This window comes from Rhipicephalus sanguineus, chromosome 1, assembly GCF_013339695.2.
Source record: "Rhipicephalus sanguineus isolate Rsan-2018 chromosome 1, BIME_Rsan_1.4, whole genome shotgun sequence".
NCBI lineage: Eukaryota > Metazoa > Arthropoda > Arachnida > Ixodida > Ixodidae > Rhipicephalus > Rhipicephalus sanguineus.
Window position 1 is genome coordinate 106,982,730 of NC_051176.1, and position 19,893 is coordinate 107,002,622.

Sequence of the window (19,893 nt, forward strand, 5' to 3'; positions counted from 1 at the left end):
CAAAAACACAGTATGTGTTCCGTCGTTTCGCCACTGTTGAAGGAGTCACATGTGAGGTGTCTGCATTCCTGTGCGAAATGAGTATGCTATCGTGAAAGCCACTCCTAACCACAGGCGGCACTGTAAAGTTGCGTCACGGCGGGAGAGGTGCGATGGAATTTGCAGCTTCCTTGATGGATCGAGTTTACGTAGGAGACAGTACCAGACACTGGGGTCATTCAACCAAGTTTGCGACAATTCGCAGTTATTAAAGGGAGTGGCAGGGAGACTCCCTAATGAACAAAGGATTCGGGAGAACTATGAACACGAGGCTCGCCTGACATGTAACTTCAGACGGTTGCGTATGAAAGTACACATGTGTACACACTTTTAATAAGTTCCGCTTATAATAAGCGAATGTGGGCTTCTTTTTTCGCCGAGTGGCTTGTGAAATTTTCCAGTCGCTTGTCGCATTTTTTAGGCTTGTTTGCGATTTTCCTGCAAATGTAGTTATTTTAATGCTCCTCACATTCACTAGTAGATCCTTTGTCGGCGGCTTTTTGTAGCTGAGTGTTGTAATCAAACACACGCTGGAGTATTCACCAGACATTATTGTTGGGGTTTAGCGTCCCAAAACCGCGATATGATTATGGGGACGCCGTGATGGAGGGCTCTGGAAATTTTGACCGCCTGGAATTCTTTAGCGTGCACCTAAGTACACAGGCCTCAAGCATTTTCGCCTCCATCGAAAATGCGGCTGCCGCGGCCGGGATTCGATCCCGCGACCTTCGTGTCAGCAGTCGAGCACCGTAACCACTAGAGCACCGTGGCGGGTCAACAAACATTATTCATGCACTGGCAAACGTGCATTGAGAAGAGGAGAGACTACCCTGAGACTATGTTAAAAAGTACAGATGTGCTTTCCCTCATAGTTGCGCATACCATCACTTCGTATTTGAGTGACTTCTTATGATAAATAAATAATATTTTCAAGAATGGAAAAATTTACAAAACTTCCGCTTCTCTTGGGCTTCGAAAAATTCGCGCCGCTTTTTTGGGTTTCTTCTGGGATGATTATTTGCTTGTTAGCTCGACAGCATCTGACAACTCTGACACACTCCCTTGCATACCGCCCTCGCAAACACATCCAGTATGGCGCACCCTATTCGAGTGTCTAGGTGATACTAGGACCATTCAGAAAATTCAAAGCGCCAAGTTGATTAATGTGATTATGAGGGACGCCGTAGTGGAGGGCCCGATCGCCTGGGGTTCTTTAATGTGCACCTAAATCTAAGTACACGGGCCTCTAGCATTTTCGCCTCCAACGAAAATGCGGCCGCCGCGGCCGGGATTCGATCCCTCGACCTTCGGGTCAGCAATCGAGCGCCGTAACCACTAGACTGCGGCGGCGGGTAAGTTGATGATCAGGACGATGAGCGGTGCTGACTGACAGCGCGAAAGCCTCTGGGATCAAAGTACATATGCCCGCTTTACAAAATTAAAAACACTTGGAAATCAGGTATGTTCGATAATGTTATGTAAACACATTTCTCTATCGTTTAGAAGGCGTATCGGTAAGAGCTGAACCGTAACGTTACAGGCTCCGCGACGTTTCATTCGATTTAATTATACAAACGTAACGCCCAAGAGGTCACTGAGCTATTTGGGGCATTAAGGCAATCGAACGCCGGAAAGGTTTCAAGTAATAAGTGGGTTGGAATACTTGCACTAATCTTGAAAATTAAGGAACACTTCGCTCTGAAACACAAACGAATATGTCGTTGGCACCTCGAATAAGGAGGAATATGAGGCTTCACTTTGTCACAACTGCATGCGAGGCCGATAAATTTGTTTCCAATACCATAACTTCTCACTTTAAACCTAATACGTCATCTGATTTTCTTTTCGTCGAAACGCACAACTACACCGCAGGTATGACTCGCTGCAAAACTTGCCCACACTCTCTAAAGCGACATGTATCTAAAAATGTTCAGTGATTAAAACAAAAGGTCGACTTGACGCGGAACAGAGAAGCCAAGGCCTCCTTAAGAAGCTTTCGACACTCAATGCCTAGCATGCTCGACTAGCAAGTCTCATTATCAAATCCCCAGAAGGTCAACGCAAGGAAGAGACTGATAGAAATATCGGCGTAGCCGAAAGGTATCCGCGTCTTTTTCCTCGCTTGTGCTTCTTCCTCCTAAGTCGTCACACACGTCCTCGTGGCTCCGTAACAAGCACTGACCTCCGCGCGCGCGAACGGACCGCCGCTCTCCGTCAGAAGTGGAATATTATTCTATTCGTTGCTCGCTTCAGGTGTGCGCGCACGACCAGCCGGCCGGTAACGGGCACGTGCCCAGTTCCCTCCCTTACGCCGCATCATCGCCACACCATGCTTAGACTTGGCATCACGCCGCCTTCATCACCCCCCTCCCCTTACGACCTCCCCCCCCCCCTCCCCGCACACTCTTCCTGTATCTCTCGCCCCACGCGATGTCCAAGGGGTTCACCCACGATCACGTCGCCCCCACGTAAAAGAAAGCTAATACGGAGTACACCCCCACCCCCTTCTAGTTGAAATTCGCCAACTACGCCCGTTTGGGGAAAGAGGTACAAAAAGATCGGCCCGTGTTTTAAGTAAAGCCAGATGCGGGGCAGTTGCCGGTAGAAACAAACGTGCGTGACAGACATGATTTCCACGCTTACAGCCACGCGGAGTTTCGAGAGGGCCCCGGGCCTCTTCCTGTGGGCCCTGGGCGCCGTGGCCTGGGTGCTCGCCGCGGCGCTCGTCGTACGCGTGACGCGCGGAGTGGTCGAGTGGCTACGCATGTGGTGGATGCTGCGCGATGTGCCCAAGCCGAAGCCTCAGAAGTCGTTCACGCTGCTTCTCGACCTGTACAAACAGTTGTCGGCCATGGACCCCAGTATGGACACGAAAGTCAGTGAGTACGCTTTCTCTACTGGCGAAGTCGTCTGGCCAGCGAACTCGGCAACTGATATATGAACACGACAGTTTGCGCGCAGACGTGCTTGAGCTGGCGATGGTGCTTAAAGCTACAACTGGACAGCGCAGCCGCTCGTCGTACAATTTATTATCCGCTAGTGTGTTAACTTGAAAAAGAAGAAAAACAGAGTGATATCGGAGCACTGCCATACCAGAACATTGTGTTTATTTCGATGCGTAGAGCACGCTACTTGGTTGGAGTTTCTTCTTGTGCCGAGACATCGTGGCCTGAATACTGAAGGGACTACGGTCTTTTAGAATATAGTTCTCCGTGTAACTGCCTGTACATACGAGTCTGTACAAGCAGTTTTACGGATTAGGACAGACTCCTTCCTAAAGCGTAGTAATTGCACAACGCAGTATTGTCAACGTAGGTGCTGATATTTCCCACGTTAATAAGGTGTTGCTTTCGCTGCGGTAATTCTCCGTACCCGTTCCGCGCGAACTTTGGCATCGAATTCCATGTGACCACATGGAGTTCGCATGCACGCTGACCGCATGATGGCAGCGCCGATTTGCTGTTGCATGGCACACGGTAACGTAAAGCTATGAGAATAAAATAAATTCACGAAAACAAGTACAGGCTGTCGTTGTCGCTAGTTGCATCGCTCACACAATTTTTTAGCGAAATACGCAGAGCTTTGCTCTAGGGGTCACTGGTATTCATAATATTCGAGCGGCGCTATTGGTATGGTTTCGTTACGATCTCAACTGTAATTGCGTGTTGCTAGCGTTATCCTGCTAGCCACTCGCAATGCAGTTTTACACAAGAATATATTAATAAATAAGAACGTTGATATCCGATGCCATGTTTCGCCTGTTCTTTTTGTTTTTGTAATCGTCGCATCTTGATTATTCTTATCTAGCCAGATATGCCGGCTGTCGCTCCATGATTAGCGGAATAATAACATGACTTCGGCACGTTTTCCTCGGTGCGTTTACGCATAAGTAATAACACCAATGTACCGAGCAACGTAACAAATGGCGCGTCTCCCTTTCTTATGCACTCTGCCGCACAAACTTAAATTTTCAACGCGCTGCTTAAAAGCATCTACGCGTTCCGCTTGACGTATTGAGGTGTAATTGGAATTTCTTGTACGCATCGTATTTTTCTGCAAACACGTGCTAATCGAGTCACTCACTGTTTCTCGATGCAGAGGCATTCAAGTACCTGGCGAACCTGTTCAAATCGGTTGAAGATCAAGACGTGACAGTTGCCTTCTACGGCCCGTACGCCTTTCTTCTCGGTGCCACTCCACAGGTCGTTGAGGTAAAAGAAATTCACGTGCCTAAATGAGCTTCATGTTCTCAAGCGCACATTGTTTTCGCATGATTTGCTAGAAACAACGTAAAACGAGACATTGATCGCAAACTTGAGCGGCATCTGACCTCAGCTCAAGCTGCTTTCAAGCTCAGAAAAAAACACAACGTCAGAACGCAGCTCGAATAAGCTATGGCTTTGAAAGCGAAGCGCCAAAATCGCGCCGTTATTGCGAATGTTTTGTTTAATAAAGAGAGGTAGTGCGACGTAGGCTCCAGTTATGAACTATGTAGCTTGCGTGTCTGTCGTCTTTCGCGCTCTACGGTGAGAACCTGGATGTGGTTCTAGCATGCAACCTTCTGATAAGGAGTACATATTGTGACCTGTAATATATATTGCACTTATGCTCTTTAATTATTAAAATAAACGAACAAAACGGGTGAAAAATATTACCATATAGCATTGTCTGAAAATAAAAGCAGAGCGCAAAAAAGACGGGACAAGAAGACGGGACGGGCGTTCACTACCAACTGATTTTATTACGAAAGAATTGGGGGGAAATTATACAGGCTCCTAAGAACACGCGAGCCAGACATTATAGCACAGCACGCTACCTGGAATTTAAAATTAATTCTCAAAGTCAGCTAGAAATCGTTCCCTCTTCTCTCGACAAATGACGCCATAAACCCAAATGATCACGCCATAAACCCAATGTGCACGGCCATTGGCTGATTTGAGCATCGTGTGCTGCATAGTCAGCGCGGCCGCCGCGGGATGCCGCCACGTGCCCGCGCGCGCGCTCTCGATCACACTGAAAGCAAACCGCGCGCTCGAAGAAAAAAAAAAAGGGGGGGGGGAACGTGCTCAAGGTCATGACGCGCCCGTACTGACACGCATCTTCTTGCCCCCTTGTCATCCCTCCGCCTTCGTAGCTTTCAGCGCGCTCGCTGGTACGAAAGGAGAGAGAAAGCGCTTGAAGCGTGCGACAGATCCCTGTAACTCCGCTCGTAGTTGACGGATTCTAACAATTTTTTCGGCATGTGATTCGTGACGCGTCATGCGCTAATAGTGAGACTATGCCATTATAACTCAGAAAAGTGTTACAGGGCCTCTTTAAGTGGCCGCTTGTTTGTTTGTTGTTAACGCTAAAGCACGCGTGCTTTCTTTTTGTGAAGTGTTATTTCGCCTGGTCTTCTTTCATTATTGTTTTGTACGATTTGTCATTTGGTTTAGGTAAAAAGAAAAACATCAATGTCAAGTGCGTAGTTTTGCCTCGCGCAGGAACTCTAGCAATGTTTCTGAGAGCCTATTGATCATCGTGCAACGTTTATAATTTTCCGCTACGTCAGGGCCGGTATAATGTACGAATTTGAGTCTCTGGATTGCATTTCTTTCTGGTTATCCACCACTTGCCGCAAACTTCACGCGAACAGAATTCGAATATTATTATTACAACATAGCGGTGAAGGTTTCACACCGGCCTTCCTTAACTGTCATGTTTAGCTTGATTGTCGCCCTCGATGACGCAGCGCTGATAGCGCAAGCAATTGGTGACGTATTCTTATCAGAGGTATTCCGCGGGCTTACGAATTCATGCAAATAGACCTAACCGAAGCTTACATGACGCCAGTCCGAAAACTACCATAATGACAAGCGTAAATTTGACGTAAAGGAGCATGATGTCGTGTGCCCTAGCTCCTCTGTATGAATGCTGCTTCAAGCGTAACGCCATATTAGAAAAATCTTACAAATTTCATGTAACTGTAATCACCACCAAGTCACATCCACGCAATAAAGAATCTTACGTTATTTCGTTCTTTTTTTAATTAATCTCTGCTTGCTTGATTCCTGTAACACCGCATCAATTTTTACGAGACAAAGGAAACGCACATTGAGCTTGATAATACATGTTATTTTTATACACAGAGCTTCTATTTCTATACTGATGTCTACACTGGTGTCTTATTCTAGTTTTTAGTTTTGCAATGACAATCACCGCGCTATTGATATGTCTTTTTTTTCTTTTCTGGTATTTCTTTTAAACAAAATTTCAAAAGACGGATCGTGAACTCGCGTGGTGCGATGTCTGCAATTTAAACGAGTCATTCGGAGCATACAAGAAAAGAAGAAAGAACTAAGCGCCATCGGCTGCAACTGCTGCACAATGTGTATTATGGTCTGCGTTCAACGTTCTCCAATAACATCAATTTATTTTATTAATAATTTGCGTGATATATAACAATTTAACGCTCTGAACTCTAACAACATTAAACCGTTAGCAACTCGTTTTGCAAGAGCAAGTTATCGTCTCGACGTACTCTTCATATTCAAAACAAAAAAAAAAAGAAAAAGCTGGCTCGCGCAACTTAATCTCAAGCAATCCTTCTCAATCTTTCACGATTGAGAAGGTTCGCCTTCGCTTGCATGAGCCAAAGCTGCACCCAGTGACTAACGTACAGTCTTTTTTTTTGTATGTGCAGTGTAATTAAGCACCTAATTAAAAAGTAGCGTCGTCCTTTCATGTTCCTCCTCCTTTTGCTCTGCTAGTAAAGAGTTTGCCCATTTGTAATTAATTAATTAATTATATATTAATTAATTAATTAATAATTATTGGGGTTTAACGTCCCAAAACCACGATTTGATTACGAGGAAAGCCTCATTTGTACTTAATACAGTGGAGTGTGATTCAGCAAAATATTTTTTTCCCTGAAAATTCATATGTTGCGCAAGAAATGTGTGAAACATACTTGCAACATAAATATGTGCAAATATGCGACACAAACGTGGAAAATAGCGACTTGCCTCGTCTTCTTTTGGGTATGCGTGGTAAAGATATGTAATGAGTTCTGCGGCATCCCGCAAGGTGGCAGAAGGGTTACGAAAGGGGCAGTTGACAACGCCCCGTTTGTAGCACGAAGCGAGAAGGAAATCCGTACGGATTATTCAGAAAGGAAATCTTCTAGTTGAAGAAAAATTTGTCCTGATCCAGGGGTCGAACTAGTATTGCTTTGCGTATACAGTATATGCTCGTAGGCTGTGAACCAACAAGTCCGGGAAAAACTGCTTTCTCCGCTAATATGTAACTTGGCGTACTTGCACATACGTGCGCAAAGAGGATAAAAGGTGAAGGTTCCCATCCTAATTTGCATGCGTTTTTCTTCCTGTAGCTCGAAGCATGCACGCAGTCATTCGTGATGTGCGCCCGCTGCGCCGCCCTTCATCGCGTGCCTAACTATTTTTGTTTTATGAGTGCTATTTCAGGCACATGTGCATTCATCTGTAACAGCTATAGGCGCCGCAGAAGCGGGAAAACGTACGCTGGGATCTGTTTATTACTCCGTTACGCAGACACTGCTGACACCATGTTGTCCGTGTTATTGATATGAAGACCAGCCTAAAAAGAAAAAAAAAGCTCCATACCTGCGCGGATCGCGTAACACAGTCACAGCGTGATCTGGAGGAGCGCCCTTGAAGCCCATGTGTACACTTGCGAAGTAGGCTACCCGCTACGTCGTAATTCATGTTCGTATTGCGATGTAGCGATGTACCCACCACACAGCGGCGTTCCTATACACTCCATTCACTTGATTTTAGGTTTTACTTCACCCGCGGTGGTAGACTAGTGGAAAAGGTGTTGAACTGCTCGAAGACACGGGTTCGATTCCCGGCCACGGCGGCCGTATTTCGACGGGGGCGAAAGGCAGAAACGCCCATGTACTTATGTTTAGGTGCACGTTAAGGAACCCCAAGTGGTCAAAATTTAATCCGGAGCCCCCCATTACGGCGTGCCTCATAATCACATCGTGGTTCGGGCTCGTAAAACTACAGAAATTATTATTAGATTCGACATGAGTGCTTTTCCACAGGCGTAAGAACGTGTTTACGGACACAACTGCACAAGATATTGACTGCGCGAAAAATAAACGATGGACGAGTGAGGGGACACGGACACGCGTTGTCTGGGCACAGTGCTTGTCTGTGTCGCCTCGCTTGTCCTTCTTCTATATTTAGCGCTGTTAATATATTGCGCAATGGAGTACCAGCTAGCCGAAGCTTTCACACTAATAAGTTACAGACACAACCCCAACAACAATGATGTTGTTGTACTGTAGCCTGACAGATATTACGGTTGTTCTAGAGGTGGCACATGAAAGCCCGCAGGTCATGTTTCTTCATAACTTCCAATAAACCGCGCTATCATTTCACGGCCAGCAACTATGTGGCCAGTCGTTTCAAACTTTCTGCGACGCCGCAAGAATTTGCTTAACTAAGTTGTGGATAACTGTCGTGGGCTAACCGGCTCAGTCTTTCAAATCTTCGTTTTGTTTTCTCGACTTAACCAAACATCTGTACTCAGTGAAAGTGACGTATACAGTGCCATTCACAAGTGTAGAGGCTGTATTGATAGAGTTCAAATAAATACTCTCCTTTCGCGTCCCATTAAATGTATTTGAATAACACATCGAGTGAATTCTTCAGTGATTAGTATACACTGGGTTTTGACAATGCTATAACTGGAATCGGCAATGGCAAGATCATCACTGGTTGCTCGCATGCAGGCTATCTTGGGCGACACGAAGAACGTGAACAAGGCCTTCTTCTACAACATGATGAAGCCATGGATTGGTGGAGGTATCCTGACGCTGTGAGTTGCTTGTTTTAGCACACAGTCCTCCAGAACTGCTGTCGTTTAAACGGAAACAATTAGCTTAACTGGCAAGCATGCCTGGTTAAAGCAATGTTGAGCAGCACACGGTAAACAAAGAGGATTGCTCACAAAAGTGTTAGAGAAGCGTGAAATATATTTCTCATGCCTACGTAGAATTTATTGCAAGGATCAAGACGTTGTTTTTGACATAGCGCAACGTTTGCCGACCAATGAATGCACGGTTAATGGTGTAGCTTACCTAACTCTCTCAACTATCTCGCAATGAAGAACCGTCACCTTTATTTCTCTTTTATATTGCACGAGATGCAGTCACCACCAGAGTAACGTTCGCCTGATATAAACCCCTAACATAAGAACACAAGCGTATCATACGACCACACTTGGCTTAGAGACGCTAAAGTGAATCTATTATTATGTTCTCACGTTCATGTTTTCCCCGCTAAAGCACTGATGCGGAAAATGAAGGCCTAATAAGCGCGTCCGACTCTTTTACATGTACAGCTTCTAAACGCGCTCTTTTCGACCTTATTTTGTCCGCTACCATAATTGGCTATTGTTGTAAATAAGCAGTTACTTGCAAGCCACTGTCGTATCCTAGAAAGTGATAAGCACGGACGTTGTTTTATTTATTTTTTAATTAAGCAAGCGTGTTATGTAATAGAAATGGGAGATGCAAACAATCGCTCCTGGGAGAGTCGAAGGGTTTCGAAATAAGGGCATTGCTCGAAGAAGTTTTCATTCTCGTGTAGCCGGCAGCTTACGCAACCCTGTCAGATGTGCCACGCGCCAATGCTACGTGAAGCGAAACGGAGAGGCGGCACGCAAGCGGCCTTACGCAAGACTGCTTTCTCGATAATTGTTGCCTGCATTATTGTGCCAGCATTCTATATTGGTCCAATACCTGCTGTGGTGGCTTACATTCAAGAAAAAGAAATTATTACCTGTCACTCTTTCTGGTGACTCCTGACTTGCCACATATGTAGCTATCTTTAAAGATACGCGTTAACTCGCTTTTGGAGATCATTACAGTCGTGGAAGGTTACATTCATAGCAAACAAAACATTTAACTATCCCGCCCCTTTTTTTATTAGTTTTTTTATCAATTTCATGGAGCACAATGCGCAATTCGGCCTTTTCAGGTAGGTTATCCGAGAATGCAAACATTACGTCAAAGACAAATCGCATGGTTCATAAGGATAATCCATTGATTTACGAATTAAATTAAATTGAAACAGTGTAGTAGTGAACCAAACACTGCCTAACAGAAATTTTAAAATCAGCGTCGCTTTCGAGACATCCGGCCCTTCAATATGTGTTACAATATACATTCATATTTCAGTTAAAAGTTTGCTATAAAGCTTCTTCGTGGCACCTTGAGGTGATTATAAGTGTAAAGAGAATACCGTTTTATCATAATGAGATTTCCATGATACGCTTGTAGCATCGCATACATTTGATTAGGGGCCTATCTTTATAGGATCCGCGACAGTCGATTGCCGTGCAATAACGAACTGATATACCTCATGTGCGCGTCTCTCAAATCAGTGAAAACTCTGACAACGCAGTTACAGTTAAAGAAAAAAAACATTATAAGCGAAGGTGGCATGGCACTAATGTTTTTCGTAAATACATTGAAACTGCTACAAGCCCTTCAATCTGTGCTACCTGCATAACGACTTCCGTTGGAGACATGATCCCATCACACTCAACTTCGCACTATTTTATGTTCGTGTAAATGCATAGGAAGGAATGGCGCCGCTTACGCTTTCTTTTCCTTCTCCTCCCACCAGGGGTGACGAACCATGGAAAACGCGTCGGAGGGCAATAACACCTGCCTTTCACTTTCGCATTCTCGACGATTACATTCCCATCATGAACAAACGAGGCGAGAGGCTCATGCAGAAGGTGACCACGATGAACGGGGAGTACTTCGATGTCCTCCCTATCGTTCGTGCAGCTGCCTTCGGAGTGCTCTTCGGTAAGTTGCTCGCTCCACAACAACAATACCAGATGATCTGTAGCTGCAGATGAGCTGTAGGTTGAATACAATATACGAATATGCATAGCTTACCTTTTAGCAAGGTGTCAAGCTATGTGGAATTGTATAGCTGTACTGGGCTACGAGTTATAAAGAAAGTAAACGTGATGGTGCTAGAATAATGTTCTGCCTTCCTACAGAAACAACCAACGGTAACAAAGGGAAAGAAATTCCGAGATGCTATCTCCGTTTGTGTTGTGCTTCAGCTTAACTAAATATAGTTGGGAACCCTCACACCCCCCTCCTCCACCATCCCTCCGCGTAGAGGCGTAGGTTGATCACAGGGCAGAGGGGGGAGGGGGGGGGGCGGGGGTTTAGGTTGAATTAACTGTGCATTAAGTTAGTGTACACAACAAAATAAAGCTGTCGTTTTTCTGATCAAAATGTGCAAGTTTGCTTATGCGAGGTTCATTCTAGCAGTATACATGTGTAGAAAAAAAGTCAAGCCACTAATTAGGCCTGCTTAGGGATGCGGCATTGAGGGGGGAAGGGGGTTGTACAAGTTCAGGGGGAGGAGCGGCGAACGCACCTGCGCGCACACACATGTGCTTTACAATTACTTCAAGTGAGCTACTCTTTTGTTGTACCAAATTTTCGGACAGGATAAAATTTTGGACAGGTAGGGTAAAAGCTGGCGATAATGGTAAAAGTAATAACAAACCATCCTGAATATTCTATCGCGATGCCTAGCGCTGATGTAATTCGAGGTAAACGTCTTCGTTTTTTTCCATCTTTACTTTTTCAGAAACATCAATGGGTATCGACTACGATGAGAATGACATCCAACGTACGGGATATCTCAGAATTCATGACGCGTAAGTCATCATCACATTCTTTTACAAGTAATCAACGTTCTCTGTTGCAAGAAACAAATGAGTTAATAAACAATAAAATTCGGCAGATCCCACGCGTTGTGAGAATCAGTTTCATGCGAAGCAGTCATCTAGTACTTCTATGCTGTATTTTGGGGCTTTGAGCCAAGCGTTACAAGGTGGATTGACGTGTATAGTAAGTGTAGCAGCTGTGTGCACATCGTGGGCGTACCAGGCACATCGACAACATTGGCGTTTAAAGGGTAACTTATGGCGCGACGTAACGTGAGCACTCGCGTTAGAGTACATACGTCAGTATCATCGAAACTAGGTGCACTTTATGGTGCAATCATGCGAATATCATGCGTAACTTTCTGTAATGTGTTCCTCCGGGGTCAAGCAATGCTTCAATATAGCTTGCTGAAGCATAGGAATACAAATGTAATGTTTATTAGACTTCTATAAAGGTGGAGCCAACACTGGAACCACACACGTTAATTTGATATGACGCCTGCATCGTAAGAGTACATATGTAGTGTTTGCTTTCTTGTAAAATTAGATAGCCGGCACCGCAACCACAATTGACGTTGCACCAACATTACGCCTGCAGGGTGTTTTTCCAAACCAGTTTATAGACCTGGCGTGGCTCTGTGGTAGAATACCTGACTGCCACGCAGAATGCTTGGGTTCGATTCCTGCTGGGATCCTAATTTTTATTCCTTCCATTCGCCGGGTCAACGCTGCCGATGTCGGTTTTTCTTAACGCTCTCGCATTTATATTACCAATCTCTGTTCTCGCTATTCCTGGATAAATATAAACTGTCAATCACCTGTGGCGCATACCCGTACACCGCGGCCCGTGACAAACGGGTATGTGCCACACGTGTCTGGAGGAAAGGGTTTGACGACGTACGCGACATTATTTTCACGTTATGACCCGACAGTCATATTCGTCAAATCCTCTTACCCTCCCATGCCAATTTTGCTCTACACCAAGTCAAGGAGGCAGTCATGAGAGCCCTCAGACGTAGGCGGATGGATAGATAGATAGATAGATAGATAGATAGATAGATAGATAGATAGATAGATAGATAGATAGATAGATAGATAGATAGATAGATAGATAGATAGATAGATAGATAGATAGATAGATAGATAGATAGATAGATAGAAACGCTCAAAGTGCCAAAGGTTCGCTAAGAAATGCTTCGCTTTTAAAATTAAGTGAATTGTCGAAGGAATGGCCAATCATACTGTTTCTTTTGTGCACTCAGAATCTCGGACACCGTGGTGGATCGCGTCATTAACTTCCACCACTGGTTCGATACCATCTACGCATTCAGCAAAGAGCGCAAACGAATGCTACAATACGTGGAGGAGGCCAAGGAGTTTGTCAATAATGTAAGTACCCACTCATAAGCGCTAACATTGACATACTGTTAAAAGCGACCCTTAACCCCGCATTCAGATATCTATAAGTAAACTTTAAGATCAACTTGACGGTATAAAAAGTTTGATGAGGACATTTCATACAATTTTCAAGCTGTTCTAAATAGATTTTTAATAATTCAATTGATGGTAGCATGCATATTAAGGTGAGAGAATTGCAAAATATATCTTTCTGCATTGCGAGAAAAAAAACATGAAAAACACCAGGATCTTTTTTCGACAGACCTCGAAAGGGAGCCTCTCGAAACTAGTGCTATAGTGCCGTGATTTTTTGTGCATGCTTATTGCTTCTTTATTATCCATCTTCATTTTTTAAGTGGCAGCCTGTGCCATAAAATCAATAAATAAATTTCAACCATCGAAAACCTGATTTGTTATCAATGTATTCATGTGTTTAGCAAGTCATCTAATAAAAGCGCTAAGAAAAGATGCTTCAATGCGTCTGTATAGTGATGTATACCACTAAGTAGCACCGTAAGGAGCCATCGTGACAGTGATTGTACGCTTATTCGGCAGATCTTGCAGAAGAGAATCGCCGATTACCGGAAAGGCATCAGAGATCCCGTTTCAAAGAACTCATTTCTCGAAATTCTTCTCCGGATGTACCTCGACGAGGGAATATTGAGTGAACTTGACGTTCGAGACGAGCTGCTCTCTACTCTCATTGGGGTAAGCCTTGGAACCACCAAAAAAACGTAATAAGACCCACGCACGCGCAAGAAACTCCGAAATCTATAACATCACGATGGCGTGGGGAATTCAGATCTTATTTCGTTGCCTTGTAACCGGCATGTTTTTATGAAATGTATGTAAATAGAGCTTTGCAAGATTACTTTACGCATGAGTTTCTTGCGCGTGCGTGGGTCTTATTACGTTTTTTTTTCCTTGCACGAACAAATTCTCAGCCGTCCTTCCCTTTTGACTCGTCCTTGGTTCGCCCGAGCTCGTAGTTGGCTTTTAAGTTGAGACAGCTCTGTCAGCGTATAGGACGGGTGCAGACGATCCCTGTAGTTAACGTGAGCCTCAGAGAGCGTAAACTGTGTTTAAATCAACAATCTGCTTTGTGCAGGTCCGAACATTTCTTTCGTGAGACTGGGTATTTTTGCATTAAAATTAGAGGACCAAGTTTTTGGCGACATACGAATTATTCAAATTTTTATGAAAAAGAGCAACGCACATGTCCCTTCTTCGCTGTGTTAGCATGCATCACTCTGAGCAGTCATGTTCCCATTTGAGAATTCGAAACGTACTCACTAAGTATCTTCAGGGTGTAGAGGATATACCACTATGCGTTTGGATGCTTTCTCAGCACACGGAAGACTATAGTCCCAGCAGAGTAGTACTTCGATTTGGTCCAGTTAACGTATTGAAAAGAATGAGTGGCGAAATTTATATTTGTCTCGGAGATGTGGTTTCAATTGATCTGGCACTTTGATAGGTGTTTTTAAGGACTTTACTGCGCCGTCTTCTCAAAGCCTCCGCGCCACTTCTGAGAACTTATATAGACATTCATACTGCCAGGTGTCAGAGGATATGAGCTTATACTTGACACTGAAATTCGCAATTGGCAATTTCTCGCATTCAGGGCTTCGACACGACAGCGACAAGCCTCGCTTACACGCTCTACCTCCTCGGTCATCATCCAGAAATCCAGGCTAAGGTTCAGGAAGAGATCGACATTGTCTGCGGAAACGACTGGGACAAGCCCCTTACCGCGGAAGAGCTGAAGAACCTCACCTACATGGAGTGTGTGCTCAAGGTGCGTCCCGAAACACACTGTATACCGCTTTAAAGCGAAAATAATTAGACATACATAACTACTCATTTCCGTTTAATCTTCAAAGGACCACGTTCAATGTTAATTATTAAATTCTTGAGTATCACATGCTAAAATCAGTGTACGATTATAATATCTGGGGTATTACGCGCCTAAACCACGATAGGGTCATGAGGCACGCCATGGTGGAGGGCTCCGGAAATTTCTTTCACCTGCACTTACATCGCACAATACATGGGGTCTTCTAGCATTTCGCCTCCATCGAAATGCGAACGCCGCGGCCGGGATCGATCCCGCGACTTTCGGGTCAGTAGCCGAGCACCGTAACCATTGTACCACCGAGGCGGACAATATGATTATAAGGCACGTCGTAGTGGAGGAGTCCGGATTAATTTCGACCCCTGGAGAATCACCTAGTAAATCTTTAAAATGCGCCATCGAAGTGTGACCGCCGTGGCCGAGAATCGAACCCGCGTGAAGTTTAGAGTGTAGCCTTAAATTTTGAAAATTGGGCTTGCACCGACTCCTCTGCCTGTGAAGGATATGCGAGGTGACAGCTAAAGTAAGTGAATTTCTTAAGAGTCGACTGCAAGTAACTGAGCAACCGCCTTCGCACGATTAACCTATATCTTAGACAAACTTTATGAGTTCCAAAACCGGTTATTCGTATTTTTCAGAATCATATGTTGGCTGCTACACGAGAACGTGTGTGTGTGTGTGTGTGTGTTTGTGTGTGTGTGCGCGTGCGTGCGTGCGTGTGTGTGTGTGTTTGTGTGTGTGTGTGTGTGTGTGTGTGTGTGTGTGTGTGTGTGTGTGTGTGTGTGTGTGTGTGTGTGTGTGTGTGTGTGTGTGTGTGTGCGCGTGCGTGCGTGCGTGTGTGTGTCGCAAACCGGTTTCCCCACCTTTTTTTGTTTTTGCCAGTTTTTGTTTTATAATGTGGTCCTAAAATATAAAAATTCACAAAATCATCAGTGGGTGCATTCTGAAAGTTGGTTCACTGTCGCGCAGTGAGCTAGTGGAGTCTTGCCACAGCTTATTCAAGATTTCTCTCTCTTAATTTTTTTTTCAACCGTTTTTGTACACAGGAGGCTATGAGGCTTTATCCACCAGGGTCTGTCATAGGCCGCACCGTCGTAAGGGACATCAAAATAGGTAAGTGATGCAATAACACTCAATTTCTTTTCTTTTTTTACGATAAATAGGATAATGTTTAACGAAGAGACACAAGGAGACGTCGGCCTGTAGAGCGTGTCTCAAGCCTGTAATTCCTCACCGGGTTTTGGGCAAATGGAAGAGAGAGAGAGAGGTAGACGCAGGTGACTATGCCATCGTGTACAATGAGTTACACTCTACACAGGCTGTCCTATGAACCGATGCTCATTAAGCACTGTGCGAAGGAGGGTTCATACAGACCATGTTCTAGAGACGAGCATCGAGGCGTGTATTTTAAAGCGCGTTGGGCACAGTCAACGCGTCTCCATACACCCGAAAGTTTCTCCTTCGAACGAAGCCGGGCGTCCGCGCAATCTATAACGCATTTGAACGTTCTTCCTTTATTTCCATATCGAGGGCACACGCAAAGTATGTGGAGTATGGTCTCACCAGTGTGACAATAAGAAAAGCTACCTGCGGCGTATATAAGAGATTAAAAAACACTAGGTGCCGCTGGAGCCAACGTTTCGACGAGTGGTCTTGTCTTCTTCACGGCTACCTTGAAGAAAAGACCACTTGACAAGACCACAGATAGCCGGCTTTTTCAAGAAAATTAGTCCCCAGCTTTCGAAGGATTCCAGGTTGGAGCTCTGTGGACCAGAGAGCTTCGAAATTTACAAGCCCATCTATAGTGTAAGGGCAATCATATATGTAACTATGTTCCTATAAGCTAATCCGACTGACTCGGAACTCGCCTGTAACCCATATAGGTATCTAAAAGAGGACCTCTATTTAGAAGTTTAGCACCCCACGCCTTTGGTTACGACACGAGAGGAGAAAAAAAGGTTAGCTTTATGCATTTCCCAACGAAGCGCTTCAAATTTAATTACGTTCGGAATACAGTAGTTACGGTTCTCTTTTCTTCTTTCAGGAAAGTACACCATTCCACGAGGAACCGTGGCAGTCGTGGCCCTATACTTTCTTCAGAGACATCCGAGGTACGTGAAGGACCCGAACAGCTTCAAACCCGAGAGGTTCATGGAATCGAAAAGTATGCACAACTTCGGGTTCGCCCCCTTCTCCGCGGGACCCCGAAACTGTCTCGGTAAGTTGCCAGCATCATACACCTCGCCTGCGTCGGCACTTTGACGAAGCTATAGGCGTTACAAATAGTACACCCGACTGGTTATTACCGCGCTCTTACGCGGTTTGAAATAATGTGGGGGCGCCTCTTGACATTAATGTCAGAAAAAAAAAGAAACAAAAAATAAAAAAATGCCCAGCGCTCGGCTCAAGCATGCTTTCAGAGAGCGATCGGAAGCACCGCGCGGAGTTTTGCCGAATCACGGTCGCGCGTTCACCTCGACAATGAGAGCGCCTGCAAGCGCTATAAATGAACAATGCGAGTGTGTTCATAGCCATGGCGCTCGATTTCAACCAGCTGAATGTGAATCACGCCGTGAAGTCGTTCTATATTTAAGCGCTCGAAAGTATACTACTCGAAAGTGTCCCGCTAGTACGCGAGCAAAAGGAATCGTTTACGTTGTATGCTCATTCACAGCGAGTCTCGGTCACAAGGAGCGTATTTTTTGTAACACTTCTTATCGACGTGTTCTACTCATGTCGTACGATCCAACCCGCATAGTCGCCGATTCCCTATACCGATAACGTGGTTAATACGTGTGCGAGACAAAGATACAGAGACCGGGCAACCAGAAGAATCGTCATAGAAAACCGCTTCATTTTGCCCGTTGAAAAGAAATGCTTAAAACAGGAGCTGTATAATAATGGAACTATTTCAAACTGCTTTTGCTTTATAATCACTATTTTCTCATCACCAAGGCGCCTTCACTTTTATGTGTTAGCTACCCGGGTTGCCCGGCACTGCTTTTACAAGCCAGTGTAGCATAGGAAGTGCGGGATGGCGGACCCACATTGGGCCCAACCGAAGTACACACTAAGCCGCAGCACTGAAATAAAATAGTGCTCATGTGAAAGTGAGGTTGAGTTCGCAGGATGTCATTCGTAAGAGCATTTTTCTGCTGGCCTGCTGGCCCTTCTCTTTAGCTAGCCTTCGCTGTATTGAATGCCTGCTGTATTTGAGGATATGAAAAAAAAAAACAGCTTCCATGACGGTTGTACTACACTTTTGAAAACAAATAATGTGCACGATGAAATTTTTATATCAGTGAGCTAGTTGTTGACTTCTTCATAAGCATTTGAATAGTACGGGGAAATGCGGTCTATACTACAGAGCGTTATACCATGCTTACCATCACCATGCAATAAAGAACTATCCTGCTTGACATACAGCACCAAAAAATGACCTCGTTGTATTTTACTAAATCTCAACGATGCAGCATTTATCAGTACTAACAATTATATTTGTTTTCTTCGCAGGCCAAAAATTTGCGCTGAGGGAAGAAAAAATCCTGCTGACGCACGTTATACGTCGCTTCAATGTCAGCTCGAAAGTGCCCATCGACAAGCTCGAACTGGCCATGGAGCTCATTCTGAAGCCCATCCAAGGCCTCGAAATCAAATTAACGCCCAGAGAGCACCCTTCGTCGAAGTGATACTGGTGAAGCATCACACACTAGGCTGTGCCATAGTATACATTTGTACAGTATTTATCATCATCATCCGTCATTGAATTCTTACATATGTATTTAGTTCCTGCCAAATAAACTCCTTTCCCGATACATTTGACTTGAATGATTATTCCATTCAACTTTGTATCGGCGGTTTGCGCTGAAATGCCTCTCAACAGTAGATCCGCCATGCTGTGCCATATGCAGTCGAAATCACATATATTGAACTCGCAAAGAAAAAATAATAATAATTAGTTCGATATATCGGATAATTCGATATACAACTTTTAATGAAATTATTGCACTTTCAGTGCGAATTTCGATGCACACATTGGCTCCATTCACTGCTTACAATAATGTAAGGAAGACGCCTTCACGGTAATACGCGGTTTTTTTTTAATCTTGTATTTTTCCGCGGTTTGTAGTTGGGGATGCGGGCTTGTATGCAGGGAAGGCTTATACGCGAGAAAATACAATATCGATGTAAATAGCGCCTCAAAATTTTCATACGCAGCTGCGCGTACTCATTGGGCGCCGGAAGCGTCTAGTCTGCCTTAGCCCTAAATGTCGGCCTTCTTTTTAAATGTCATACTGAGCGTGCTTCTTGGGATGCCGTACGCAGCGGCGACGTCAGGAGGAGAAAAACTTTGTTGAAACAGAGGAGTTTGGAGCACGCAGGCTCCAGGGCCCCTGCACGACCCCATTGCGCTCAAAAGTCCATTTGGTGGTGGTCCGTGACGCTGGCAGCCCGGTCGGCAGCCATGGTTTGTGCAACCTGGTCCTCTGAACGCAGCAGGGTCTCCCAATTCTCCCAGGTCTTTAGGTGCTCTAGGGCCCGCGGGGGAGGGTCCGCCGGGCAGTGTGAGAAGATGTGGATAGCAGAAGCATGAGATTCCGGGCAAAGGGTACAGGCTGAGGTGAGGAAAAGGGGGTGGTCGAATGAGAGGAGAGGGAAGGGTGTGAGTTTGTAGCTGGCGCCAGAGGGTTGCCTGTCGGTTGCTGAGGGACTTGTGCGGTGGAAGATATTCGCCGCGAGATCGGGCTATACGTGGCAGCACCGTCGCCGCGTTTGTGTGGATAGGCGATCGGCCGCGCGTATACAAACGTACGCAGCGGCGCTTCGCCGTAGGCGGTTTGAGTCGATTGTCGGCGGATAAAGCGCGT

General features: G+C 45.1%; 1 protein-coding gene across 1 annotated transcript; it reads left to right on the forward strand.

Moving 5' to 3' along the window:
* Positions 1 to 2,577: 2,577 nt before the first annotated feature.
* LOC119395164 (cytochrome P450 4V2) lies at positions 2,578 to 18,842 on the forward strand. The gene is made up of 11 exons (XM_037662449.2): positions 2,578 to 2,918; positions 4,138 to 4,250; positions 8,801 to 8,886; positions 10,701 to 10,888; positions 11,694 to 11,763; positions 13,035 to 13,161; positions 13,726 to 13,878; positions 14,795 to 14,968; positions 16,072 to 16,138; positions 17,070 to 17,243; positions 18,539 to 18,842. The coding sequence occupies exons 1-11, from the start codon at positions 2,666 to 2,668 to the stop codon at positions 18,712 to 18,714; spliced, it is 1,581 nt and encodes a 526-aa protein (XP_037518377.1). The 5' UTR covers positions 2,578 to 2,665; the 3' UTR covers positions 18,715 to 18,842.
* The last annotated feature ends 1,051 nt before the right edge of the window (positions 18,843 to 19,893 follow it).

Coding starts and splice junctions, on each gene's coding strand:
- LOC119395164 (XM_037662449.2), top strand. CDS start 2,666: ATGATTTCCACGCTTACAGCCACGCGGAGTTTCGAGAGGGCCCCGGGC. Junction 8,887..10,700: donor GGTGGAGGTATCCTGACGCT/GTGAGTTGCTTG, acceptor TCCTCCCACCAG/GGGTGACGAACCATGGAAAA. Junction 14,969..16,071: donor ACATGGAGTGTGTGCTCAAG/GTGCGTCCCGAA, acceptor TTTTGTACACAG/GAGGCTATGAGGCTTTATCC.